This window comes from Coffea eugenioides, chromosome 2 (genome assembly GCF_003713205.1).
Source record: "Coffea eugenioides isolate CCC68of chromosome 2, Ceug_1.0, whole genome shotgun sequence".
NCBI lineage: Eukaryota > Viridiplantae > Streptophyta > Magnoliopsida > Gentianales > Rubiaceae > Coffea > Coffea eugenioides.
Window position 1 is genome coordinate 74309742 of NC_040036.1, and position 23287 is coordinate 74333028.

At 37.2% G+C, this 23287-nt stretch overlaps 2 protein-coding genes and 2 pseudogenes across 2 annotated transcripts; 1 reads left to right on the top strand and 3 right to left on the bottom strand.

Moving 5' to 3' along the window:
* Window positions 1–1174: 1174 nt before the first annotated feature.
* Window positions 1175–3997, top strand: LOC113760251 (annotated as a pseudogene).
* On the bottom strand, window positions 3778–8079 carry LOC113761210 (pentatricopeptide repeat-containing protein At1g63330-like). The gene is made up of 3 exons (XM_027304079.1): window positions 5785–8079; window positions 4557–4642; window positions 3778–4049 (listed from the first exon to the last, which is right to left on the bottom strand). The coding sequence occupies exon 1, from the start codon at window positions 8075–8077 to the stop codon at window positions 6266–6268; it is 1812 nt and encodes a 603-aa protein (XP_027159880.1). The 5' UTR covers window positions 8078–8079; the 3' UTR covers window positions 3778–4049; window positions 4557–4642; window positions 5785–6265.
* A 5390-nt stretch (window positions 8080–13469) lies between these two features.
* Window positions 13470–23234, bottom strand: LOC113760253. The gene is made up of 6 exons (XM_027302810.1): window positions 19938–23234; window positions 19708–19805; window positions 18439–18939; window positions 17360–18024; window positions 16451–16557; window positions 13470–15323 (listed from the first exon to the last, which is right to left on the bottom strand). Exons 1-6 carry the CDS (start codon window positions 22221–22223, stop codon window positions 13470–13472), a joined length of 5511 nt encoding a protein of 1836 aa, XP_027158611.1. The 5' UTR covers window positions 22224–23234.
* On the bottom strand, window positions 16575–19932 carry LOC113761208 (annotated as a pseudogene).
* Window positions 23235–23287: the final 53 nt, after the last annotated feature.

Genomic DNA, 23287 nt, shown 5'->3' on the forward strand with positions numbered 1-23287 from the left:
GGGCCCAAATACGTCTCCCTGTGTTCTGGGCTCAGTCTCAGTACCCGCTATATTGGTGGGCCATGTAAGGATCTTTACTTCTATGCGGCTTTAACACCCAATTTAATGGGCAGATACATTAGTCTGGTGGTTGTGAAGATTCTGATTCAACTTTTTAAATCATCTTTTTTTTTTTTCTTTTTTTCTTTGTAAGATTTGGAGTCTCTGTTTGCACTAAAAAGAAAGAGAGAAGAAAATGTAAACTATTTGAGTTGAATTTTGATAATACTACTAAAGTTGTTAAGCTTTCAACGATTGTGTTCAAGCTCAATATGATGATGGTTTTATAGAGCTTGAGCACAATTTGTATAAATTTGAGTGAGACAACTCTACTTCAAATTTGAACTCGAGCTAAATGAAGGCGGAAATTTTGCCGGGGGAATTTGATCAAACATAAGGTTGATGAAGCAAATTTAACGTCATTTACTATTATTTCTTTAGAGCTTAGGCAAAATATTTCAAACAAGAATTAACACAAAAGATAAAATAGCTAAAAAGGAACATGAAACATGGTAGTACTAGAAAGCAGTTGCTTAAGAGCTAGCATCTTTTAGCGTCTCCTTATCAAAGCATCAGAAAAGGGAATGTAGTGCAATCAAAGCCCAGCAGCCAAACAGGGCTTGATTCAAACTCCTTCCACATCCCAAACTGAGAAGAAAGACGCACATAAAATAGGCGATTAGCAATTTTTAAGGTGACCACGACGACGATGATGTTGAAACGAAGAGGTTTGGGCGCTGCTTTTTCTATTTCTCCATACGAGAAAGCATCAGCTCCATCAGAATCAGGTACTTCTGCTGCTGCTGCTACTGCTGAATTAGCTTTTCGTTCTGGTTCTGCTGCTGCTGTTAAGGAAAAATACCCATCTTGGGGTTTGAGGAATCAGATTAATAATGACATCAATAATCTGGAAGATGCACTGAGATTGTACGATGATATGGTTCGAACGAGGCCTCTGAATAATGTTATTCCCTTGAATCAACTGCTAAGCCGTTTAATTAAGCTGAAGCATTATTCCTCTGCTATTTCCCTTTTCAAAGATATGTGGGCTCTGGGCATTCCGGTCAACGAATACATCCTTACCACAGTAGTCACTTGTTACTGCCTCGTGGGTCGAGTGGATTTAGGGTTTTGTACATTAGGTGCTTTCTTCAAGCGTGGTGTTGTCCCTAATGTCGCCACCTTTGCCATTTTACTCAATGGACTGTTTCGATGGGATAGAGTTTCCCAAGCACAAGAATTGTTCAAGAAGATCATCTATCGAAAATTGTGTGAACCGGATGAGAAAATGTATGGAGTTATAATCGATGGGCTCTGCAAGGCGGGGAACACCAGCATGGCTATTGAGTTTCTTGAAGTTTATGCAAAAACGAAAAGTTAAGCCGAACGCTGTTATTTACAGCTCCATCATTCACAGCTTGTGCAAGGATAACATGGTAGATAAAGCTTTTGACCTTTTACATGAGATGGTGGAGAAGGGCATTGCCCCGAATATCGTTACTTCCAACTGCTTGATCCATGGTCTTTGCAATTTAGGTCAATGGAAAGAGGTTGCTAGGTTACTGACTGAGATGCAGGATTTTCATTGGATGTTTTTACTTTTAGTGCTGTGATTGATGCTCTATGCAAGGATGGAGAGATAGAAGCTGCAGAAGATGTATTTCAGACCATGATTCAGCGAGGTGAAAGACCTAACAACGTAACATATGCTGCTCTGATGGACGGATACTGTTTGCAGGGCCACATGGATGAAGCAATGAGAGTTTTTAACACCATGGTTGCCAACGGAGTTGTTCCCGATAACTTCATATATAATATACTGATGAATGGATATTTCAAGAAGATGAGAGCAGATGATGCGCTACATCTCCTTAAAGACATGCAGTGTAAAGGTTTAACACTTGACACTCCTACGTACGATACAATCTTGAAGGGATTGTTTACGGTGGGGAGGTCTGTTGCTGCATGAAAAGTGTTTGATGAGATGCAAACGACTAACATAATGTCTGGCTTCTACACTTACTGTGTGATGTTGGATGGATTATGCAAGGGTGGACACATTGAGGAAGCACTGGATTTGTTGCACAAGGTGGAAGTTGAAAGAGCGGATCTCAGACATGTATGTATGTACAACATCATTCTTCATGGACTGTGTAAGATTGGGAGGCTAGATAGTGCTTGAGATCTTTTCGAGAGCCTGTCTCTTAAAGGACTGGATCCAGATGTTGCAACATATAATACCATGATACAAGGGCTCTGCTCAAAAGGTTTGCTAAAGGAAGCTAAGGAGTTGGTTGTAAACATGGAAGAGAATGGTTGCTCGGCAAATAGGATCACGTACAATGTTATCGTCCGAGGATTTCTTTTGGGAGGTAAATATGATGATGCACCGGTGTATCTTGAAGAAATGGATAGGAGGGGATTCCCGGTGCATTCTTATACTTTTTCCATTCTATTAAATTCATTAAGAGAGAGTGAAACTGATCCTTATCTTCTCAAGATAATCCAGAAGTTTGTTCCAAATAGAAAGGTTTGAGTCATAAATATAGAGGAGGCTTGACTATGGGCAGCATGTTTTCCCTAGTCTTTCTCCTAAACAATTGAATCATGATCGTGCAACATATAACACGGCAACAAATGGCTCTTGTTTGAGGGTTTGCTGAAGATGCTAAAAAGTTTGTTTAGAGATTGAGAGAGAATGGTTGTGCACCAAAGGTATTGTCCACCAACTCTTTGAGGTTAGTAAATATGATGATGCAGGGGTATGTTATGATGAAAATGCATAGAAGAGGATTCTGATTGCTTTGTCAACTTTGTACATTTTGCTTTGGATAATTGAGAAGTCTGATATTTCTCAACTACGAGATTTCAGAGTCATATAAATGCAGGATAAATATGATGGTGCAGGGGTATGTTGTGATGAAATGCATGGGAGAGGATTGTGACTGCTTTTGTCTACTTTGTAGGCTTTGCTTCGTTCAATTAAAGAGGATGAAAGTGATCTTTCTCTTGTTTTGGATACTTGAGGAGTCTGATTTTCTTAACTACAAGATTTCAGAGTCATAAATGCAGGACTATATTGGATTGCTGGATATCAAAGTGCTCTTCTGCTCCTAAGATTTAATTTTGCTGGAAGGTACATGCTGCAGATTCACAATTACTTTTGATCAGAATATAGGTTTAAGATTGAATACAACTAATCCCTTGAGGAGCACTTTTGGGCATATTCAGGGAAGTCTGAGATATTATAACCCTTGAATTAATTAAATTATCAAATCGTGTTTGAACTTGTAGATAATTGACGCATTAAAGCTTAATAGGAGGCTCAAATAACAGTTTCAGTCAATACATCTTAACATATGTTCTTTTCATTATACAAGAATAGCTATGCATTATTGATAAAATAGTATTAGAAATAGAAAAAATATACACATGAATCAATCTCAGAACTTACATTTTAAACCCACAAAAGATTTAGATCGAGTCAGACGGTTTAAAAACTAGTGGATTTGTTTATAACCCTACTCATGGGTTCAGCAGGCATAAAAAGATTCATGCATTTATCTTCCAGATATTATAAAAAAAAAAAAAAAATGGTGGGATGCATTTAATTTTTTTCCCCAAGGAGCCTCAACATCATCTGGTTCTCGGATCTCAATCTGCTGCTTAATTTCAGTATTAAAAAGAATTATGAATTGACCGCTTTGTGTATTAAAAACTAGAGTACTTAGGTACATTTGTAGCCCAAATACTCTTACAAATGAATACACACACAAATCATATTGTTAACTTGCAAGGCTTAGAGTTGGTAGAAGAAAATAACCTGTCTCCTGATTTGATTCTTGAACTCCTTCTTTCCTTCTTTCTTTTCGCAGGGAAAATGATTAAAAAGGAATGGGTTCGGATGAGAGCATGTGCTTTAGGCTTTCTTCAACTTACCTCAATCCGGACGGAAATCTTACTTAAGCTGGCTGTCTTCTTTTCCTTCATCGAAGTCCTCATGGTTCAACCTGCAAAGAGAATTTAGTTTGACGGGCTAAACATCAACATATCTGTGTATAAACATAATAGAATATTTTCCAAAACTAACAATACACAGAGACAGAGAAGAGCCTCCATCAGCAAGCAATTTGGAACATATATGCATGACTTTTATCCCTTCCAATTTGGAACAGGTTTCAGAATCATCTTGGAGAAGAGATGGATCATTTTCACTCTCAATGCAGTGGGAATCCTCTCTTTATCCCTTCCATTTTGGGTGCATAACTAGTTCCACGCTCATAATGTTTTGGTATCCAAATGTTCTCTTTTTGAAAAAATAATACAACGGCCCCTTTTGAGATGGGATGTACGTGAGATGAAAGGTAGCTCAAAAACATATCAAGGGAATATATTCCCGAAAATTTTTTTCTGAAGACTCGCAATCCAAACATACTCAACCTAGCCAACAGTTGGAAACAGAAGAAAACATCAAGAATAAAGGCATGCAAAGATATAGAGAGATAGGGACATCACACCCTAGTGCCCCATTGAAATCATCAGTTTAACGAGCCAGCTCCCCAAAAGTTCGCATCTGGTGAACATTCATCCTTCCAGAGTGGACCTGTAATATCAATTCATCAAGGAAAAATCAATTAACAATTATTACTAAATCCAAAAATTGTAAGGATAATGGTGGAGTTTGATGATTAAGCAGGAACAAAAAAATAATCTCAATTAGCGAGTACGCCAGCAGGATCGGGATCCCTGGTTCCTTCAGATGGATGGGGGACTAAATTGCTGATCAAGTTAACTTGATCTTATCAAGGCAGGGTCTAGAATGAAGTGTAATTAAAATGAAGTTATTTGACAAGCAAGTTCCAGCTCAAGAAGCTTTGCCATACAAAAGGACACGGAAAGAAATCTCAAAATGAAAAACAACCTCATGATCAGCATTTTAGAGCCAAAAAAATGTGTTTTTTTCCTCTTTTTTTTTTTGGTTCAATCACAAAATGATACAATTCACTTCAGGTTGCCATCCTGTTTCCTAGTAAAAAGTGATTAAAAAAATTCAATTGCAATTAGATTACTTTTCGCACGTCTCTCCCTAATTCCCCTGTGAATTGCTCATGTTGAAAGTCAGTTTCAAGGAACTGAAAAGATCTGTGCAACACTGTATGCAAACTCTGGCAACAGGACCTATTTTTTGTTTCAAAACGTTAATTTAAAACCTGATAAGTAGAACCTGCAGGCTGCAAAACCTTTGTTTCAGATGTTAAAGTCTCATAAAATGTGGCGAGATATCTTGCAATGGCAGTCAGCAGTCTATGACAAGAATAAACTTCTTAATGACTTCTACGCAAAGTCGGTTTGCTAATCCTTAAAAAACAACTTAATAAACAAGTTTAATGCACCAGTGTGAGTATAGCATGCTCCAGCCGCTAAGTTGCTCAAAAATTGTAGAACATAAACATTCTTAATTCTTCAAAACAACTTTAAGCTGAGTTAACATTTACTGAAAGTTTTAACTCAAAGACTCCAAGAAGAGCAAAGAGTAATACAAAAGGCCATGAGACAGAAAATTATCCATTCCAAGGTAAAACTCAAGAAAAAAAAACACTAATTATAATAAAAATAAATTCACTGCAGGATAACCACAGAAGAGTACTTTCAGTTTATTGGCCAACAAAAGGAGCCAAGGATCACAATATTAAGGTTGGGGTTCCTGAATTATATATATATATATATAATATTTCCAACATTTACCTGATGAACACCTATTTACAAAACCTATTCCAGGAGAATGAAGGCTCATTTCCTATCCTTTTAGGGCATCTGATTCATTCCCCTTAACCGCAAGTCCAGTGTAATGCTCAATGCCACGACAACGAAAAAGTGACCACCTACCAGAAGTAGCATTTTGGACAAACCAAGAATAGCGTTGATATGCCAAGCAAATGGCAAAAACATGTATCCACTCCAACTAAGAGAGTCTAAATAAACCTTCAAAGCATTAACCTGAAATCAATGACATCAAACTTCTACTGAAGTGCCCAGGAGTGCTTTTGAAAGGCTGGTTGTTAACATTCTTCAACAGGAAAGAGATAATCATTGGAAAAAAGGAGCAGACTTCGTTACTTGAAACATATAATTTCACAGAAAATGATGCTTCAGAGGCAACATGAGTCCAAGGATTGCAAACAGTTGCAATCTACTAAAAGATACCCTGTGCCCTTTATTCACCACTTTATTCCTTCATATTGGGAACAAACTTCTGAATTATCTTAAGAAGATAAGGATCATTTTCACTCTTTTTTAATGAATTCAACAATTTGGAAAAAGTATGTGAATGCAATGGGAATCCTCTATTGTCCATTTCTTCAAGATGCACCAGTGCATCATCATATTTACCACCCAAAAGAAGTCCTTGGACAATAACATTGTATGTGATCCTATCTGCCGAACAACCATTCTCTTCCATCTTTATGAAAAAGTCCTTAGCTTCCTTAAGCAAACCTTTTGAGCAGAGGCCTAGAATCATGGTGTTGTATGTTATAACATCAGGATCCAATCCTTTGAGAAAAAGACTATTGAAAAGATCTCGAGCACCATCAAGCCTCCCACTTTTACACAATCCATCAAGAATGATGTTGTACATAGTTATATGTTTGAGATCCAATCTCTGAATTTCCATCTTATGCAACAAATTCAATGCTTCCTCGATGTGTCCACCCTTGCATAATCCATCCAACATCACACAGTAAGTATACCGGTCAGATATTATGGGAGTCATTAGCATCTTGTCAAACACTTTTCTTGCAGCACCAGACCTTCCCACCCTAAACAATCCCTGCAAGACTATATTGCATGTAACAGTGCTAGGTGTTAAACCTTTACACTGCATTTCTTCAAAAAGATGTACAGCATCATCTGCGCTCATCTTCTTAAAATATCCATTGATCAATATATTATAGTTGACACCACTCGGAACAACTCCATTAGCAACCATGGTGTCAAAAACTCTTCTTGCTTCGTCCACTCGGTCCTGCAAGCAGTATCCATCCATCAAAGCACCATATGCCACGCAACTTGGTCTCTCACCTTGCTTAAGCATGGTTTGAAATACATCTTCTGCAGCTTCTACCTCTCCTTCCTTACATAGTGCATCAATCACAATACCAAATGTAAAGACATCTCGTATGATGTGAAAATCATTCATCTCAGTCAGCAGCTTAGTAACCTCTTTCCATCTACCAAAATTGCAAAGACCCTGGATCAAACAATTGTAGGTAACAACATCTGGGGCAATGCCTTTCTCAACCATCTCATGTAAAAGGTCAAGAGCTTTATCTACCATTTTATCCTTGCACAAGCTGTCAATGATAGTGGTGTAAATTATGGCAGTCGGTTTAACTCTTCCTTCTTTACCCATAACTCTGAGAAATTCAACGGCTTTGCCTGTGTTCCCTGCCTTGCAGAGTCCATTAATCACGGTTCCAAACATGACCCCATTGGGTTCACATAATTTTTCACAGATGATCTTCCCAAACAATTCTTGCGCCCGGGGAACCATGTGCTGTCGAAAGAGTCCCCTGAGCAAAGTGTTAAAGGTGGTCACATCAGGGACAATACCGTACTTGAAGAAAACCCCCAATATACAAAATCCCAAATCCACTCGATTCAAAAGGCAGTAACAATTGATCACAGTATTCAGGGTGTAATCATCAACCTGAATGCTCAAGAAGTACATATCTTTGAAAACGCAAATAGCAGGAGAATAATGCTTCATCTTAACAATACGGCTAAGGAGTTGATTGAAGTGAAAAACGTAAGGCACAGGCCTGCTTCGAACCATATCATTGTATAAAAACAGAGCTTCTTCCAGATTATTGATATCGTTATTAATCAGATTTGTCAAAACAACAGGTGGGGAGTCCATAGCATCAGCAGCAGAATGAAAGGATGATATGGGTTTTGAATAGGGGTTTGGAAGGAGAAATGTAGCGGCAGTACAAGTACTAGTAGCAGTACCTATTTCAGCTGATTCTTTCTGAAACATAGAAATAGAGACAATAGAACCAAAAGCTCTTCTTTTTAACATCATGGTTGTCTTCCTCACCATAAGATTGTTAATCAGGGAGAAGAAAGCCAGAATCTTGAAAAGAACACAACAAGAAGTCTGAGGAGGGTCATTTAAATTTACAAGAAGGAAACCCTTTTTCAGTTTATTGGATTTGGAGCTGTGCAAATTTTTACTGCCTAACGTGCATTTCAAATTGTAGGGTTCCAAACAAACAAGGCTCTTAACTTAACAGTTCGGGATCGATTTAAACCCAATTTCAGACAAGTTTGAGTCCTGGCTGGAACAAGAACGGATTGTTAAATTTGGACAGGAGATTGTTTAGAATAAATTTTCAAAGGGATAATTTCAGAAACCTCCGAGGTTTCTGATAATTGCAAAGACCTTTCCTCAACTTTATTAAATTACGCCTGCCTTCCTTGCTTTTACTGTTTATAAAATAATATAGGTTCAAAAGATTTTTTTTTCTCTTAAAAATCTTAAACTACCCTTTTTGTACAAAAATAAAATAAAAATTATTTTGCCAGTTGTTTTCTTCTATATTTCAACCAAACCTATCATACTAACAAACTAGCTTAACAAATAGTTTAATTTCAAATTCTAAACCCAAGCAATTCCATTATCATAGGCATGGATGGAATTAATCAAGTTTAAGATAAGGAAATCCATCATCATGACTATAGAGATTTTTAAAAAATTCATTTTGCCAAAAATTAAAATTTTATTTACAACTAATCACACCCCAAATTTCAAACCCAATGCCCACATCTTCTCAAAACAAAATAATCTAACCTACCATGAAATCTTCAAATATGTTAACGTCTTAAATACAGAGAAAAAACACCATCTCCATAACGAAAACCACAACCAACAATTGTCAAGTATAAAAAAAATATATAAATGTACATATTAACATCTTAAAAAGTTTTTTGGATGAATGATAGACAAATTAGCAAATTTACCAATTTCAATTCCTCTTCCTCTTTTGGAAAATGATTGCATTATTTGTTCCATTATTATTGTGTATTTTTCATCTCCTTTTAGTTTAACTATGAAATCAAATTTTACTTCAATCATCAAATCTAATCCCTTAACTAAATTTGTAATTTGGCAATTCTAAAGAGAAGAAAGGAGGAATAGGAATATATAGGAGAGTTTGAGGGATCATTTGTGGTGTGATTGGTTACAATTATACAATAGTTAGTAATAATTTGAGAGCAAGTTATAAGATGCAGCGGTTGATGGATGAGAACAGAGTGATAATAAGTGAGAGAGAATCATCATTAATTGTAACTTGTAAATAAGATAGTCGAAGAGGTTAGGTTTCTTTTCTTTTTTTTCAATCTCATTTCATTATACTATGAATTATTTATTAAGTGAAGGTCATTGTAATCATTTTATTGTGATAAGGGAGGTCAGTGTAATTTGTAAAACTTGAGAGGAGCTGAGTGAAATTATCATAAACCACAGGGGAGGTTTGGGAAATTATCCCATTTTCAAATTCTGACAGGTTTGAGTTCTAGCTAGAACAGGAATCAATTGTTAAGTTTGGATACGAGATTATTTGGAATAATTATTTGTAAAAATCCTATAGCGATTTTTGTAATATGAGATGCGTAACGTATGTAAGATAAAGAGATATTTAAAATAAAATTAGTTTAAAAATGTGCATACAACTCACTTCACATTATATATATATGCACTAGTAATAGTTCACGTACTTTGCATGTGATTGTAATATTTTAAAATATATTATTCTTTACTAAAAATTTTTTATGAAATTTTGATCATCAACATTATAATATAGTATTTTTATGTTATTTATTTTTGTAACCTAGTTACTTTTAAAATTTTTATTAAATGAAAAGAGATAGAAAACATCCAATGTAGTTGGCATATCCCTTACGATTAAATTTGAAATTATGAACCAAATACTTTTTTATTTATAGCTTGAATTCTAACATATCAAATATTGATAATATATGATCCATCACGTAAAGTTTTTTTGGCTTGTACATTCTAACAATTGAAATTTTATAAATAAAGATAGTTGGAGTTTTTCTATTTTCCTTTTCTTTTATTCATGTTTTTGGCACACTCCAGTGTGAAGCAAAAGCAACTAGTCTACTTTTGTCATATGGCCACAATATTTTTGGTTTTAGTATTAGTTTTTTTGATGATCATGGAACTAGAATGAGAATTGTGGCTAATTAATAATTTTAATATTAACTTTTTGTATAGTGCAGTGTTTTATTTTTTAATTGCCAACTTTTAATTCATAACTGCTATCATTATTATCAATTATTTGAATGCACTAAATCTGTCTAATTACAATTGTCACCATAAATGAAATTTACTTAATTTTAAAGCTTTTCATTCGTTTATAGTCCTAATAACGGATTCATCAAAATTTGATTTGCTTCAATTCGTTTATGGTCCTAATGACAGATTCATCAAAATGATTGTAAAAGCTTTGGAGTGTTTCATATATAAAAAGTCATAAGAAAAAAATTACCTTAATGATCTTCACTTACAGGAGTTATCCATAGATATGCAGAAATCTGATGAAGCTCTTAAGAAAATTTAAGTTTTTCATTTGTCTAATAATAGGCACTCAGTTATCTTGTGTTGTGTTAGGTTACCTGTTGTTTGGTTCCAGGACAAATTATCAATTCCCTTATATTACTTGATGCTTATTATTGCTTTTTGTTTTATGGTCTCTCTGGGAAATATAAACTAAACAAAAAGGGCCAAGCTAGCTTAGAATGGGAAATGACCAAAGGCTTTCGATCCTCAAATGGTTACAGACGGAAACAGGATGAAGCAGATAGTCACTCACATAACTGCTGTTTGTCAATCTCCTTATAAACTCAGGCTCAAAATCTATTTCTTGTTTGGAAAGGGATTTTCTATCAAAAAATCTCTACGTTTTTCGTGAATACATTTCCCAATCAACTTTTTATCTCACATATATCAAATCGTTACAGTACATTTTCTACGAAACTCTAGAAAATTGCAATCCAAACGCAACAACGTAGGTTCAATTACAGAATGTATTATTGTTTATAATACATAACATGCCGCCTGTTAAAGCTGCATTTCGTTGGTGAATGCCAAAATTTCCCACTTCTTAGTCATACATCAGGTCCTCTGACTACATGGCTTTTCTTGCCAAAGTGCATTTTGCCTGTATAGAAATGAGGATCCACTTGAAAATAGGATGAGTATACCCGGTGGGATTCATTTATCTTTTCACAAGCACTTTCATCGTTGAAAGGATCTCTTTCTCCTGCATCATACATACAATTTTCAGAAGTTTCATTGAAGAAACTTGGGCTTTGGTGAAAATGGCCAAAGCCTCCTGCTGAATTGTACTCAATAGAATTCACTTTCACTGCTATGTGTGTCCAGAAATAGACACATCTGTGGTCCGATTAGTCCAATGCTTTGTGTCTTTAAAAGTAAGTACATACAAATCAAATTGATAACCTTTTTTGAAAAAAAAAAAAAAAAAAATCCCCGGCAAGGGAGGAGTGGGACTCAAAAAGCAGGGAGAGTGCAGTAGAATTTAAATCCAAAATCTCTAATTCGTCGGGCTTCAAATTTAGCCATTAGATCAAATCTCTTCAAACAAATCAAATTGATAATTTATAACATGGTACTGAAATTTAATCTTTCCCATGACACCTTTTTTTTTTCATCTGGTTTTGTTCTTGAACTCTCTTTCATTACTTTTTCTTTTCCCGGGGAAAGGGATAAGAAAGATGGATTTGAATAGGAGCACCGCCAAGTCACTGGACTTGACCGCCAATACTTTTTTTACATTGCTGCATAGGTTGGATGATAACACAGAGCAGCTTAGATGATTCTTAAAGAACAAGTCAACAAACAAGTGAAAAACATGAGTATAGTAGTTTTACACCAGCAGCTGAGTCTCCTAATAAGCACAAGTTCAACAATCCTAATTCTTGAAAACAACTTAATGCTGAACCATTACTAACTGAAAGTTGCAACTCACAAGAGTCTGAGAAGAGCAGGGAATTACCGAAAAGGCAATTAGAGCAGTAGCAACGTGTTGACTGCATGACACCCACAGAAGAACACTTACCAGTATATTTGTCAACAAGAAGAGCTTCAGAGTACAACATGGAGCCTGGGGATTCTCCATTGCACTTTTTCGTACGTATACCCGAGATGAAGGCCTTCCCACTAAAACTCATTCAACAATGTGAAGGCTCATATGCCATCCCTTTTAAGGAGTCTTATTCATTCCCCTTGCTGCAAGTTCAGTGCGATGCATGCTGCCACAGAAATGAAAGAATGGTACCCTACCAGAAGTAGCATTTTGAACAAAACCAAGAATAATTACAATATGATAAGAAGACAGCAAAAACATGCATCCACTGCTACTGAGAGACTCATTAGACCTTGAAAGCATTGACCTACAAACAGCAGACATTAAGATTCCAACAAAGTGCCCAAAAGTGCTACTACAAGGCTTGATTGTTAATATTCTTGAACGTGGATGATGCAATTACAAGACACAAGATCACACTTCAAAACTCAGGACAGGCAATATGAGTACGACACCAGAAGTAGCATTTCGGACAAACCCAGAATAGTTTTGATACAACAAGCAAACGGCAAAGACATGTATCCACTCTGACGAAGAGAGTTTAAATAAACTTTCAAAGCACTAACCTAAAAGCAATGACATCAAACTTTCGCTGAAGTGTCCAGGAGAGCTTTTGAAAGGCTTGTTGTGAACAATCTTCAACAAGAATGAGAGAATCATTGAAAAGAAGACCAGACTTCCCTATTTGAAACACCTACTTCCCAGAAAATGATGTTTCAGGGGCAATATAAGTGTGACATCCAGGGATCGCAAACGGTTGCAATCAACTAGAAGATACCCTGTGCCTTTTATTCATGACTTCATTCCTTAATATTGGCAACAAACTTCTGAATTATCTTCGGAAGAGAAGGATCACTTTCACTCTCTTTTAACGAATTTAATAAAATGGAAACGGTAGGTGAATGTGGAGGGAATTTTCTCTATTCCATTTCTTCAAGATACACCAGTGTAGCATCATATTTACCACCCAAAAGCAGTCCTCAGACAATTACATTTCACATGATCATGTCTGCCAAGCAACCATTCTCTTCCACCTTTACAAAAAGTCCTCAGCTTCCTTTAGCTAATCTTTTGAGTACCGCCCTTGATTCATTGCATTACATGTAACAAAATCAGCTTCCATATTCCATACATATACTTTACCAGAAAATGATATTCAGAGGCAATATGAGTGACATCCGAAGATCATAAATCATTGCACTATACTAAAAGATACCTGTGCCTTTTATCATGACTTTATTCCCTCATATTGGGAACAAACTTCTGAATTATCTTGAGAAGAGAAGGATCGTTTTCACTCTCTTTAACTGAATTTAATAAAATGGAAAAGGTATGTGAATGAAGAGGGAATCCTCTCTTATCCATTTCTTCAAGATACACCAGTGCATCATCATATTTACCTCCCAAAAGAAAAACTCGGACGATAACATTGTACGTGATCCTATCTTCCGAGCAACCACTCTCTTCCATCTTTGCGAGAAACTCCTTAGCTTCCTTTAGCAAACCTTTTGAGCAGAGCCCTTGTATCATGGTAGTATATGTTGAAACATCTGGATCCAGTCCTTTAAGAGATAGGCTCTCGAAAAGATCTCGAGCACTATCAAGCCTCCCAATTTTACACAGTCCATGAAGAATGATGTTGTACATGCATACATGTCTGAGATCCGCTCTTTCAACTTCCACCTTGTGGAACAAATCCAGTGCTTCCTCAATGTGTCCACCCTTGCATAATCCATCCAACATCACACAGTAAGTGTAGAAGTCAGACATTATGTTAGTCGTTTGCATCTCATCAAACACTTTTCTTGCAGCACCAGACCTTCCCACCCTAAACAATCCCTGCAAGACTGTATTGCATGTATCAGTGCTAGGTGTTAAACCTTTACACTGCATTTCTTCAAAAAGATGTAGAGCATCATCTACTCTCGTCTTCTTAAAATATCCGTTGATCAATATATTATAGTTGACACCACTTGGAACAACTCCATTGGCAACCATGGTGTCAAAAACTCCCCTTGCTTCATCCATTCGGCCCTGCAAACAGTATCCATCCATCAAAGCTCCATATGTCACGCAATTTGGTCGCTCACCTTGCTCAATCATGGTTTGAAATACATCTTCCGCAGCTTCTACCTCTCCTTCCTTGCATAGCGCATCAATGACAATACTATAGGTGATAACATTTAGATGAATGTGAAAATCCTTCATTTGAGTCAGTAATACCTTAGCTTCTCTCCATCTACCAAGATTGCAAAGACCCTGGATCAAACAATTGTAGGTAACAACATCTGGGGCAATTCCCTTCTCCACCATCTCATGTAGAAGGTCAAAAGCTTTATCTACCATTTTATCCTTGCACAAGCTGTCAATGATAGTGTTGTAAATTATGGCATTCGGTTTAACTCTTCCTTCTTTACCCATTACTCTGAGAAATTCAATGGCTTTACTAGTGCTGCCTGCCTTGCAGAGTCCACTGATTATAGTTCCAAATATAACCACATTGGATTCACACAGCTTTTCTTGAATGATTTTGATGAACAATTCTTGCGCCTGAGAAATCATGTGCTGTCGCAAGAGTCCCCTGAGTAAAGTGCCAAAGGTGGCCACAGTGGGGGCAATGCCATTCTTGAAGAAAAGCCCCAGCGCACAAAATCCCAAATCCGTTCGTTCCAAGAGGCAGTAAGAATTAATCAAGATAGTCAGGGTGTACTCATCAACTGGAATGCCCAAAAACCACATATCTTTGAAAACTGAAATCGCAGAAGAATAGTGGTTCATCTTAACAATGCGGTCAAGGAGTAGATTGAAGAGAGCAACACAAGGCAGAGGCCTCATCCGGACCATGTCATTGTACAATCCCACAGCATCTTCCAGATTATTGATCTCATTATTACTCATATTTGTCAAATATCCAGGTGGGTATTTCATAGGATCAGTAACAGCAGCAGAAGAATAGAAAACTAATTTGGATTTCCTGTATCGGTTTTGAGAGACAAGCGAAACGCCAACGGTAGTACCCGATGCTTTCCCAAATTGAAAAGCAGAAATAACAGCAGCAAAAGCTCTCCGTTTCATCATCGTCGCCGTCGTCTACGTCTTCGTCTTCAAATTTGCTAATCAGATAAAACAGCTGCTTCTCTGCAAGATGAAAATGTGAATGGGAAAGGAGTGGTGGGTCGGTGGGTTAATTCAAAAGCCAATAATACTATGCTCATCTTCTTCATGTAAATGTAGTAATAAAGAGTTTCTTTTCTTTTTCATCTTGTTTTCACTTTTAACGTTCTGTCGCTAAGGAATGAGATTTCTTTTTGGCCTTTTACAACTTCTCCTTTTGGGTTAGCTTAAAATTGTTTCAAACTTTGCTAACTTTTCTGAATGAAAATCTTGGTAATTGACTGATAACTTGGTAAAATCGGTGACAAGTGATTAGTGATAGATGATTAATCTAATACACTCTTGCTCACATGGTGTGCCCAATACCTTTTTACCGTATTCTTGTTTGATAATACTAAGTTTGGAAAGTTCTTTTAAAAAAGAACAAAAAAAAAAAAAACTTGAGGAAAAATCATATAGGTTAGTGTTGTTCAAATGAACGGGGAGATTTTACCGCTCTCTCGAAGATTATATCCTCAAGTTAAATTGATAAGCAATTATTTTTTACTTCTAAATTCTAACCAACAATTACAAATAATAAGTTTCAAATCTAATTTGTATATTAAAAAAATTACCATATATAACAAGCTCTACCGATTCCTTGTAGTGGAGTCTCTCAATATGTCATTATTAAATAAAATTTCGTTGACAAACGAATAAATACGAGATGAAATGCTTACTTTTCTTTTCTTTTTTCTCATTTCCCAGATGGAAAGTTTATTTTCCCGTCGACCTATTGTCAAAGTTAGATTAATAAAAGATTTTCTCTTTTTTCAAAAGAGCAGGAATAAGACCTTTTTTCATTGAGGGATACAAACTGAATGAATAGTTCCTCGAAAGAACCATAGAACTCCTCACTCCTAATATTTTGGTATCCAAATGTTCTCCATTTGAAAAATAATATTACAGCCGTTTTTTTAGATAGATGGAATGTACGTGACATAAAAGGTAATTCAAACAACATATCAAAGGAATATGTTCCCAAAAAAAAAAAAAAAAAATTTTTTCCGAACGCTCACAACCCTAACAAGCTCTCATTATCTAACCAACAGTTAGAAACAGACCAACACACCAAGAATAAAGACGTGCGAAGATATAGAGAGATCAGACCCTGGTGAGCCAGCTCTGCAAAAGTTCACACCTGGTGAACATTCATCCTTCCAGAGTGGATCTGTCACACCAATTCATCAAGCAAAAATCAACTAACAATTATAACTAAACCCAAAAATTGTAAGGATAATGGTGGAGTTCGATGATTAAGCAGGAAAAAAGATAATCTCAATCAGTGAGTACACCTGCAGGATCAGATCCATGGACCCTTCAGATAGATGGGGCACTAAATTTCTGATGAAGCTGACTTGATCTTGTCAAGGCAGGGTCTAGAATGAAGGTGCAATTAAAATGAAGCTATATAACAAGCAAACTCCAGATGAAGAAGCTTTGCCATACAAAAGGACATGGAAAGAAATCTCAGAGTACAAAACAACCTCACGATCAGCCTTTTAGAGCCAAAAAAGAAATGTGTGTTTTTCTTTTCATTTTTTTTTTCCATTTACGATCACGAAATGATCCAATTCACTTCAGGTTGCCATCCAATTTTCTATTAAAACTAATTAAAAAAAAAAAAATTAAATGCAATTAGATTGCTGTTTGCATGTCTCCCTAATTCACCTGTGAATTGCTCATGTTGAAAGTTCAGTTTCAAGGAACTGAAAAGATCTTCTCACCACTCCATGCACACCCTTGCAGCAGGACCTATTTTTTGTTCCAAAATGTTAATTTAAAACTTGGGAAGTAGAACCTGCAGGCTGCAAAGTGCAAATCTTACATAATGCCCATGGTTGGGCCCACTCCCCACATGAACGACAACAGCAAACAAAGAGTATTCAGAATCGGCGTTTTCCACAGTGTTGCTCAGTTTCAGCTCTAGAGTAGAGGGAACACTACGCGATACGACAACTTCTTGTATCGACCAAGTTGTTCCATGTATTTGAAACGCTTCAGATGGATGACTAGAATTTGAGGTGGCTTTTTAATCTTCATCCTCTTTTGAGCCTCTTGCAGGCTACTGCACTTGTCACAGAAAAACTTATCCTCCGCATTCAAGGTTTCTGTGGAACTGAAGTTTTTGAGACAGCTAGTGATTGAACTATTCTGTTCAATATCAAGGCTCAAGTCAAAGAATGTCTCATCCCTTGCTGTGACCGTCTCACACCTTAGACACCTTGTCTCATTGGTAAGTACTCCCTGAAAATTCTTGTGTACCCAGGTAACCAGTGGCTCCTTGACACCATTTGACCGACCATTATTCTGCCCATTAGCAATCCTTTCCTGAGATGGTGGACATTTTGCTGCTTGCGACTCTTTCTCCAGTATATCAACAAGTTCATTGAGCAAGAAGTTCAAAAATTCATGGGCATCCTGATGCATGTAGCCACGGAAAAGTTCATTTTGTTTTCTCACTCTCTGAACAAAACGCTTTGGTGCAATGACACCTGTTTTCTTCTTTTGTGAACTTATCTGCGAGAACAGTTCTGCCAAACAAGTCAAGAGATTTTCTTCTGCTTCCCCTAGAGTTTTCCCATTTGCATAATACTCTAAAAAGTTGTTCCCTAAATGGTACACACAAGTATAACGCCTGCAAGACACTGTTGCAATAGCAAGTATTCCCAAAATTTTCAAGGCCAAAATAGCGTTCTCCTTCAGGAAACTGGTCTCCGAGGGCCTTCTCGAGCTTGGAACCCGTGGCACCCATTACTTGGAGACCATCTACAAGATACCAAAACTCCTCTATTATTTTTCTTTTTTTTAATCCAACAATCTTGTTTGCTGTTGTAATTTGCATAAGATACTTGACATTTGAAAAAGTAGGCTTCTGAGAAGTCAAGAAAACTCAACTTATTTAAGAATGACTCTAAAGAAAGCAGGGCTCTTGTACATTGCAACCTAAACCACAATCAACTTATTTAAGAATGACTCTAAAGAAAGCAGGGCTCTTGTACATTGCAACCTAAACCACAAATGTAATAGTAGGCTAAACATCACAGTTTACCGTTTACCCCTGAAAATCCCAATTTTGAAAGTTCCAAATTTCCCTTCCACCTTCGATGAGAGGATTGGAGAATAGCCTTTTGATTTCCAGTCTTGGACGCAATTCTTCATCACGTTCATCAAGTCAATTGCACCTTTCGCAACTAAAATAAAAAATCCAGCTTCAATTGAACGGCATATTCCATTTCCTATTCCACCTATCCACCGACGGCGGTCTCTTTCGGGATTTCGCCGCACTTCATCTTTCAGATTGATGATATCGTTGTGCATCTCGGATAGTTTCTTTTCCAATTGTTCGTAGAGGTGCAGCGGGTCGGCATTCTGTCTCTCCAGGGACCCAGTACTGCCCGGAGACGCAATACCCTTGACATCAGTCATCCCTTTCAGTCGATCGTCGTCGATAGAACTGAGGTGGGACGGCTCGCCATTCTCTCCCTCCGGAGACCCAATCTCCTGGACATCAGACAATTTCTCAATATTCCGTCCGTCGACGATTAAGTCCCTACGGCGGCCCACATCCATCAGTTGAAAGCAAATGTGGCGGCTTTCTTGACTGCTGTAAGCCTAGGGTTTGCTGTCTTCGGACAGTACTGGGTCCCTGGAGAGACAGAATGCCGACCCGCTGCACCTCTACGAACAATTGGAAAAGAAACTATCCGAGATGCACAACGATATCATCAATCTGAAAGATGAAGTGCGGCGAAATCCCGAAAGAGTCCGCCGTTGGTGGATAGGTGGAATAGGAAACATTTACCTGATGAATGCCTATCTACAAAGCCTACTCCAGGAAAATGAAGGCTCATTTCCATTCTTTGAGTTTGTCTGACTCATTCCTCTTAACCGCAAGTCCAGTGTAACGCTCAATGCCACGGCAATGAAAAAGTGACCACCTACCAGAAATAGCATTTTGGACAAACTAAGAAAAGCTTTGATATGACAAGCAAATGGCAAAAATATGTATCCAGAGAGTCTAAATAAACCTTCAAAGCATTAACCTGAAATCAATGACATCCAGGGATCGCAAATGGTTGCAATCAACTAAAAGATACCCTGTTCCTTTTATTCATGACTTCATTCCTTAATATTCGCAACAAACTTCTGAATTATCTTCGGAAGAGAAGGATCACTTTCACTCTCTTTTAATGAATTTAATAAAATGGAAATGGTAGGTGAATGCAGAGGGAATTTTCTCTATTCCATTTCTTCAAGATACACCAGTGTAGCATCATATTTACCACCCAAAAGCAGTCCTTAGACAATTACATTTTACATGATCCTGTCTGCCAAGCCACCATTCTCTTCCACCTTTAGCAAAAGTCCTTGGCTTCCTTTAGCTAATCTTTTGTGCACAGGCCTTGACTCATTGCACTGCATATAACAACATCAGACTTCCATATTTCAAACATATACTTTACCAGAAAATGATATTCAGAGGCAATATGAGTGACATCCGAAGATCATAAATCATTGCAATATACTAAAAGATACCTGTGCCTTTTATTCATGACTGTATTCCCTCATATTGGGAACAAACTTCTGAATTATCTTGAGAAGAGAAGGATCGTTTTCACTCTCTTTAACTGAATTTAATAAAATGGAAAAGGTATGTGAATGAAGAGGGGATCCTCTCTTATCCATTTCTTCAAGATACACCAGTGCATCATCATATTTACCTCCCAAAAGAAGTCCTTGGACAATAACATTGTATGATATCCTATTTGCCAAGCAACCATTCTCTTCCATCTTTGCGAGAAACTCCTTAGCTTCCTTTAGCAAACCTTTTGAGCAGAGCCCTTGTATCATGGTAGTATATGTTGAAACATCTGGATCCAGTCCTATAAGAGATAGGCTCTCGAAAAGATCTCGAGCACTATCAAGCCTCCCAATTTTACACAGTCCATGAAGAATGATGTTGTACATGCATAAATGTCTGAGATCCACTCTTTCAACTTCCATCTTACGCAACAAATTCAATGCTTCCTCGATGTGTCCACCCTTGCATAATCCATCCAACATCACACAGTAAGTGTAGCAGTCAGATGTTATGGGAGTCATTAGCATCTTGTCAAACACTTTTCTTGCAGCACCAGACCTTCCCACCCTAAACAATCCCTGCAAGACTATATTGCATGTATCAGTGCTAGGTGTTAAACCTTTACACTGCATTTCTTCAAAAAGATGTACAGCATCATCTGCTCTCATCTTCTTAAAATATCCATTGATCAATATATTATAGTTGACACCACTCGGAACAACTCCATTAGCAACCATGGTGTCAAAAACTCTTCTTGCTTCGTCCACTCGGCCCTGCAAACAGTATCCATCCATCAAAGCACCATATGTCACGCAACTTGGTCTCTCACCTTGCTTAAGCATGGTTTGAAATACATCTTCTGCAGCTTCTACCTCTCCTTCCTTACATAGTGCATCAATCACAATACCAAATGTAAAGACATCTCGTACAATGTGAAAATCATTCATCTCAGTCAGCAGCTTAGTAACCTCTTTCCATCTACCAAAATTGCAAAGACCCTGGATCAAACAATTGTAGGTAACAACATTTGGGGCAATTCCCTGCTCCACCATCTCATGTAAAAGGTTAAGAGCTTCATCTACCATTTTATTCTTGCACAAGCTGTCAATGACAGTGCTGTAAATTATGACGTTCGGTTTAACTCTACCTTCTTTAACCATAACTCTGAGAAGTTCAACGGCTTTGCCAGTGTTCCCCACCATGGTGTCAAAAACTCTCCTTGCTTCATCCATTCGGCCCTGCAAACAGTATCCATTCATCAAAGCACCATATGTCACGCAATCTGGTCGCTCACCTTGCTCAATCATGGTTTTAAATACATCTTCTGCAGCTTCTACCTCTCCTTCCTTACATAGTGCATCAATCACAATATTAAATGTATAAACATCTCGTACAACGTGAAAATTATTCATCTCTGTCAGTAATACTTTAGCTTCTCTCCATCTACCAAATTTGCAAAGACCCTGGGTCAAACAATTGTAGGTAACAACATTTGGGGCAATTCCCTGCTCCACCATCTCATGTAAAAGGTCAAGAGCTTCATCTACCATTTTATTCTTGCACAAGCTGTCAATGACAGTGCTGTAAATTATGACGTTCGGTTTAACTCTTCCTTCTTTAACCATAACTCTGAGAAGTTCAACGGCTTTGCCAGTGTTCCCCACCTTGCAGAGTCCATTAATCACGGCTCCAAACATGACCCCATTGGGTTCACACAACCTTTCACGAATGATCTTGATGAACAATTCTTGCCCCTGGGGTATCATATGCTGTCGAAAAAGTCCCCTGACTAAAGTGCTAAAGGTAGCCGCATTGGGGACAATGCCATTCTTGAAGAAAAGCCCCAGCGCACAAAATCCCAAATCCGCTCGTTCCAAGAGGCAGTAAGAATTAATCAAGATAGTCAGGGTGTACTCATTAACTGGAATGCCCGAAAACCACATATCTTTGAAAATGGAAATCGCAGAAGAATAGTGCTTCATCTTAACGATGCGGCCAAGGAGTTGAGTGAACTGAATAACAGAAGGCAGAGGCTTGATGCGGACCATATCATTGTATAATCCCACAGCATCCTCCAGTTTGTTTATGTCGTTATTAATCACATTTGTGAAACCCTCAAATGGGTATTTCGTAGCATCAGCAGCAGAATGAAAAGCTAATTCACCAGTAGCAGCAGCAATAGTGCCTGATGCTTTCTGAAATTGAGAAATATAAACAGAAGCAGCAGCAGCAAAACCTCTTCGTCTCATCATCGCCGCCGTCGAGACCTGTGATTTCCGGCAACTTCTTTAAGAGAGAGGAGTAAAGAGGAAAGGACTAAGGAGGGTTGAGTCTTGGCGGGTGTGTCGTTCAAAGTGGCAAAGTCCACCGAAAAGGATTGATATGGTTGAGTCTTTGGTATAAAAAAAAATTAATTCAAAGACTGAATCAGAACAACCCTTTAATCTAGTCAGGGCTATATACCTATTAACTACTTACTCAACCTCTTTTGGTTAGGAAAAGCCCAATAGCCCAAAGTAAAGATATCGGGGTGAGAGCATTCTAATCTGATTTTTTTTTTGGGGGGTTAAATTTTCAAATTTCATTTTGATAACATTGGTTGAATTGACATTTATCATTTTGATGTGTTTACCAGGATGAAAACACTGTAGTAGTTAATTTGGAAAATGCTCAAGAATAATCATATCATTTTTAGTTTGGAATTTGTAGCAAGCAATAAGTTATTGTATTCCATTTTGTTTGAATTAAGAATTAATCTTTTGACATAAAACATTAGGAGGAGCGAAGTGCATGTAAACAAATGCAAAACTTGAAGTTGAAATTGAAATTGAGATTTATTGTCGACCAAATAATGTATATATTTTCACACGAAAGATTAATTTTCAAATTCAATGGATATATACTTTTGTACGAAAGATTAATTTCTAAATTAAATTAATTGTAAAATACGTATGAGCGAATCGTCTTAATTGAAGTTCGAACGCATTTGTTTTTTAACTTCATGTGTTGAATTTCAGATTCATTTGTTCTTGACCTTCGTTTTATTTTAGGACAGATAGGATTGTAATGCTGGTTTAAAAAATTAAGTGAACTTTTAGAAAATATTATGGTCCTCTTTCTCTCCAAAATATCTTTCATCCGAATGAATCGCTGCACCTATGCAGAAGCTTTTTCTTCTAGTAATTGGCCACGATTGAAATCGTTGCTGGAGGGGGAGCTGCTATTCATCTAGGACAAAATATATGATCCCAAAAAAAAAAAGAATTACCACACGTCACAGTAACGGCCACGATTTCGTTGTTGTGCTATTTCTTAT

Coding starts and splice junctions, on each gene's coding strand:
- LOC113760253 (XM_027302810.1), bottom strand. CDS start 22,223: ATGATGAGACGAAGAGGTTTTGCTGCTGCTGCTTCTGTTTATATTTCT. Junction 16,558..17,359: donor CAAATACATGGAACAACTTG/GTCGATACAAGA, acceptor TTGGTGTGACAG/ATCCACTCTGGAAGGATGAA. Junction 15,324..16,450: donor TCTTTATTCTTGGTGTGTTG/GTCTGTTTCTAA, acceptor ACGAAGACGTAG/ACGACGGCGACGATGATGAA.
- LOC113761210 (XM_027304079.1), bottom strand. CDS start 8,077: ATGTTTCAGAAAGAATCAGCTGAAATAGGTACTGCTACTAGTACTTGT.